This window comes from Magallana gigas, chromosome 8 (assembly GCF_963853765.1).
Source record: "Magallana gigas chromosome 8, xbMagGiga1.1, whole genome shotgun sequence".
NCBI classification, from domain to species: domain Eukaryota; kingdom Metazoa; phylum Mollusca; class Bivalvia; order Ostreida; family Ostreidae; genus Magallana; species Magallana gigas.
The window spans coordinates 39,765,837-39,769,342 of record NC_088860.1 but is presented as its reverse complement, the minus strand read 5'-3'; the positions used below and the strand labels follow the sequence as shown (position 1 = coordinate 39,769,342).

General features: G+C 31.8%; 1 protein-coding gene across 1 annotated transcript in view; it reads right to left on the bottom strand.

Annotated features, from left to right (window-relative positions):
* Nucleotides 1-2,030: 2,030 nt before the first annotated feature.
* LOC109618973 (transmembrane emp24 domain-containing protein eca-like) overlaps nucleotides 2,031-3,506 on the bottom strand; it is a 1,950-nt gene continuing 474 nt past the window's right edge. The window contains 2 exon segments of the mRNA XM_066070054.1: nucleotides 2,031-3,112; nucleotides 3,500-3,506. The exon segment at nucleotides 3,500-3,506 is cut by the window's right edge and continues 140 nt beyond it. Of these exon segments, the coding sequence (XP_065926126.1) occupies nucleotides 2,963-3,112; nucleotides 3,500-3,506 (157 nt within the window). The 3' untranslated portion in view covers nucleotides 2,031-2,962.

Genomic DNA, 3,506 nt, shown 5'->3' with positions numbered 1-3,506 from the left:
AAAGAAAGTAACACAAAATATAGGGTTCAATGCATTAATTATTTACAACCAGAAAATCCACATAAACCGACAAAAAAGGCACAAAATCTAAGACAACGTACATGTAAGGAATACGACTCAAACTTTTTTCGACCAAAAGTTGCAGCTTGAGACATAACAGTACTTGTTGCAAATCCTTTTTTCTCGTTTATATTTCTTAATTTGATATAACTTATGAAAAAAGAAAAATGTGTTCATTTCTAACCAAACTTGAAAATTCTCTCCTTAGATGGCTCAAATTAATAGCGTCCAGATTCGAAGTGGTTGAATACTGAAACGACGCAATACTAAGTCCATATATTATTAAACGTGCATGTATGTTCACTATGTAACTCTATTTAGAGACATAAAAGATATAGCGACAACAAGCCCACCAATGTGGCAACGCACTTTGAAAAAAATAACACATTTTGAAGGGAAAAAATGTTCAAAATGCGTTAAATTTGGGTTCAAGTCAATGGACTTTAAAAAAACAATCAAAGATTTTGGGTGTTATAAGTATCCATCGGCATTTTTATTGATCAAGCTACTTACATGTATCGCACTTTGAAAAAAATATTATATAAATCCCGATATGGTCTTCGTTCTTAACAGATTTTGTTTTCGGCAGTGTAAGTGTTTTTATGTCTTTATAAACCCTGTTTGATGTGGTACATGTATATCATTACTGGGAACGGGAAGGGAACAAACAAAGTTCCAGTACAATTTCCAATTAATTTTTCATATTGAAAAGAATGTACCCGCATCTTTCCTCCTCCCAAAACATAATATCTATTCCATAAACTTATATATCTGCAGGTGTCTAAGCGTAAATTAACTTTTCAAATTCAAGCCAAATAAATAAGTTCGATATTTGATAAGATAGTTTAGATTCAGCCGTTAAAACAATATCGACTCATAAATAGGCATTTGAGTGTGCACTTTTTTTGCAATAATTTCCAAGAAATGTCAACCTAATATTGAATTTAATATACTTTGTCATCTTGTTTGTTCATAAACGTCACGTATAGGTTAGCTATTGTTTTCCATAAAATTTATCATGTTACCCCCTTATTTAAAGAGTAAATATTCACAAAGAAAAAAAATCTTTTTTAATTGGAAGGACGGCGAACGGCCAATTACCGGTAGTGCAGTCTATATGACAGTTTACGTGATGTTTTCATTTACAAATCTCGATAAACTCATTAAACTAAATGATCTTACTGACAAGCCTTTTCATTGCAAATTTGCTATCCAGTATAGCTTAAAATCTTATGGGTTCCGTTTTCAATGTCCCATGAGCTAAACTAGGTCAAAAAAATTATCCATCATATTTTAGGGTCTTAACAACTTGGACTGAACCCTGAATAATTTTATTTTCAAAGTGCGTGAATATTGATCATATCAACACACTTTAAAAAAATTCATTTTTCTTTCAAAGTGCGTTAAGGATCCTTTACACCCCATGACTTCTACTTTTTGATGATAATACGCCACAACATGGCGATTTTAACGTGAAACAGTTTATATAGCAACAGCTTGGTGCCTATCTCTGTGGCGCAATGGGCGTATCCTCGATCTACCGACCCGCAGGTCCCGAGTTCGACTAATGCAGGGACTTATTTTCCCGAATATGGTAAAAAAAAAATTAAATTTGTGATTCCCCCCCCCCCCACACCCTTCAAATTTGATTTTTTTTTTTGGTCATTTCCAAGTGGAACAAATGCTAGAAATCCATATTTATAAGTAATTTAGAAGAATGGGCATATACGCAGAACTTTTTCCCAGGTGTGTGGAGGAACCTTAAATTCACCCAAATTCATTGCCCTTTTGGCAATTTTTTCAAAAGGTGTAATTTTTCAAAGTGTGTTGTAACACACCAATTCAAAAATTAAATTGCATACAGAGGTCGCAAAATGCAACAACAATTCGCATGCAGAACCACAACTACACTTATTAGAGTAAAATTTCAGTTAACAATCAAATTAAAAGAAAAATAAGTGAAAAAGATGTCTCCTTAAAGAAATTTATTACAAGTCGGAACATTCACACCGCAAATAAAAGAATAAATTGAACAGTTTATGAATATAAAGCATGTGTTCTCAAAGTTATTTCAGTAACCAAGACATCTGCTCACGTTATAATCATCAGTGACAAGGGAATGATGATGAAATGTTAAATAACTTCTCATGCGATTTTCAAATGATATACAATGCATATTTAAAATGCTTTGACAACAAGACTCTGTTTCATTTTTCCTCAAAGAAATTTCTAACCCAAGAAAAAGTATTCCATTAGTAAATCTCTTTAAAAAAATAACTACATGTAATTTAAAAATCATGCATCTGATGCAATGCATTTAAGAACTTGAGCTTAAAAATAACCACTATTCCCCAAAAGGTTACAACAAGAAAATTACAAAATAGGTGTGCTTATGTCTATATTATATCTAATATGAAACAAATGCAATCATTTTCACGAAATCTCTCTCCCATTCATTCATAACACACAAACACACCACACTAAACCTGCACTTTCATGATTTTGCAGTTTTACCCAAAAGTCTCTATTATACATATACATGTAATAAATATGACAAGTTATTTCATAACCATGAAAAAAAAACTTTCACCTCAGAGAGAAAAATATAAAGGAATTGGGTAAAACATGCCACTTTCTGACAGTGCATTAAAATATAGCTGCTTATATTCTCCTGATTGCTTCTTAATTTTTCATTCTATAGGCATTTGAGAATATCAATATACCAATTTTATGACATGTTTTTGTACAATATTTTCATCTGTGTAGTTTCCACTTGTTCCTTATTAAGTTCAAAAACTGTTTCCCAAACTCATATTTTATAAATACGTGTTTTTTAAGGATTTTAGAGGGGAAATCTTTGAAAAATAATTGATAAATCCTATACATATTAGAACCCTAAACACTATACAAGTTTCTTGGCCTCGAAGAAGCTCTTGAGATGCCTCATCTGCCAGAATCCTGTGATGAGAAGTATGACGGTTTGCGCTATAGACCACCATAGCACTCGCTGGTTGGTGCTCTCTGATGTTTGTCTGAAACGCTCCTCACGATACTGAAAGATTAAACGAGTACATAAAATTTACAGCTGAAGTAACAATCAGAGGAAATGATGTGTACGTCAGAAAAATACCGTAATAAATCATCTTTAATTTCATAACAGACAAGAACATTTCTATATGTAATATCAAACGATTTGTTTAAGATTTATAGAATAAATTATAATTTAGAGTATAATACTGTTTTGATGAAATCATAAATATATGTATAAAATATCTACAAAGATAAATATCAAAGAAGCAGGCAAAAAGAAAGGAAGGTAACTTTTTCTGAATTCAATATGAAACAAATATTTAAGGTCTTTTCTTACTACAATATCGATGTCTTACATTGACAAATTGACGCTTTTCTCTGTACACCAGAGTACACCTAACAACAATACATTGAGC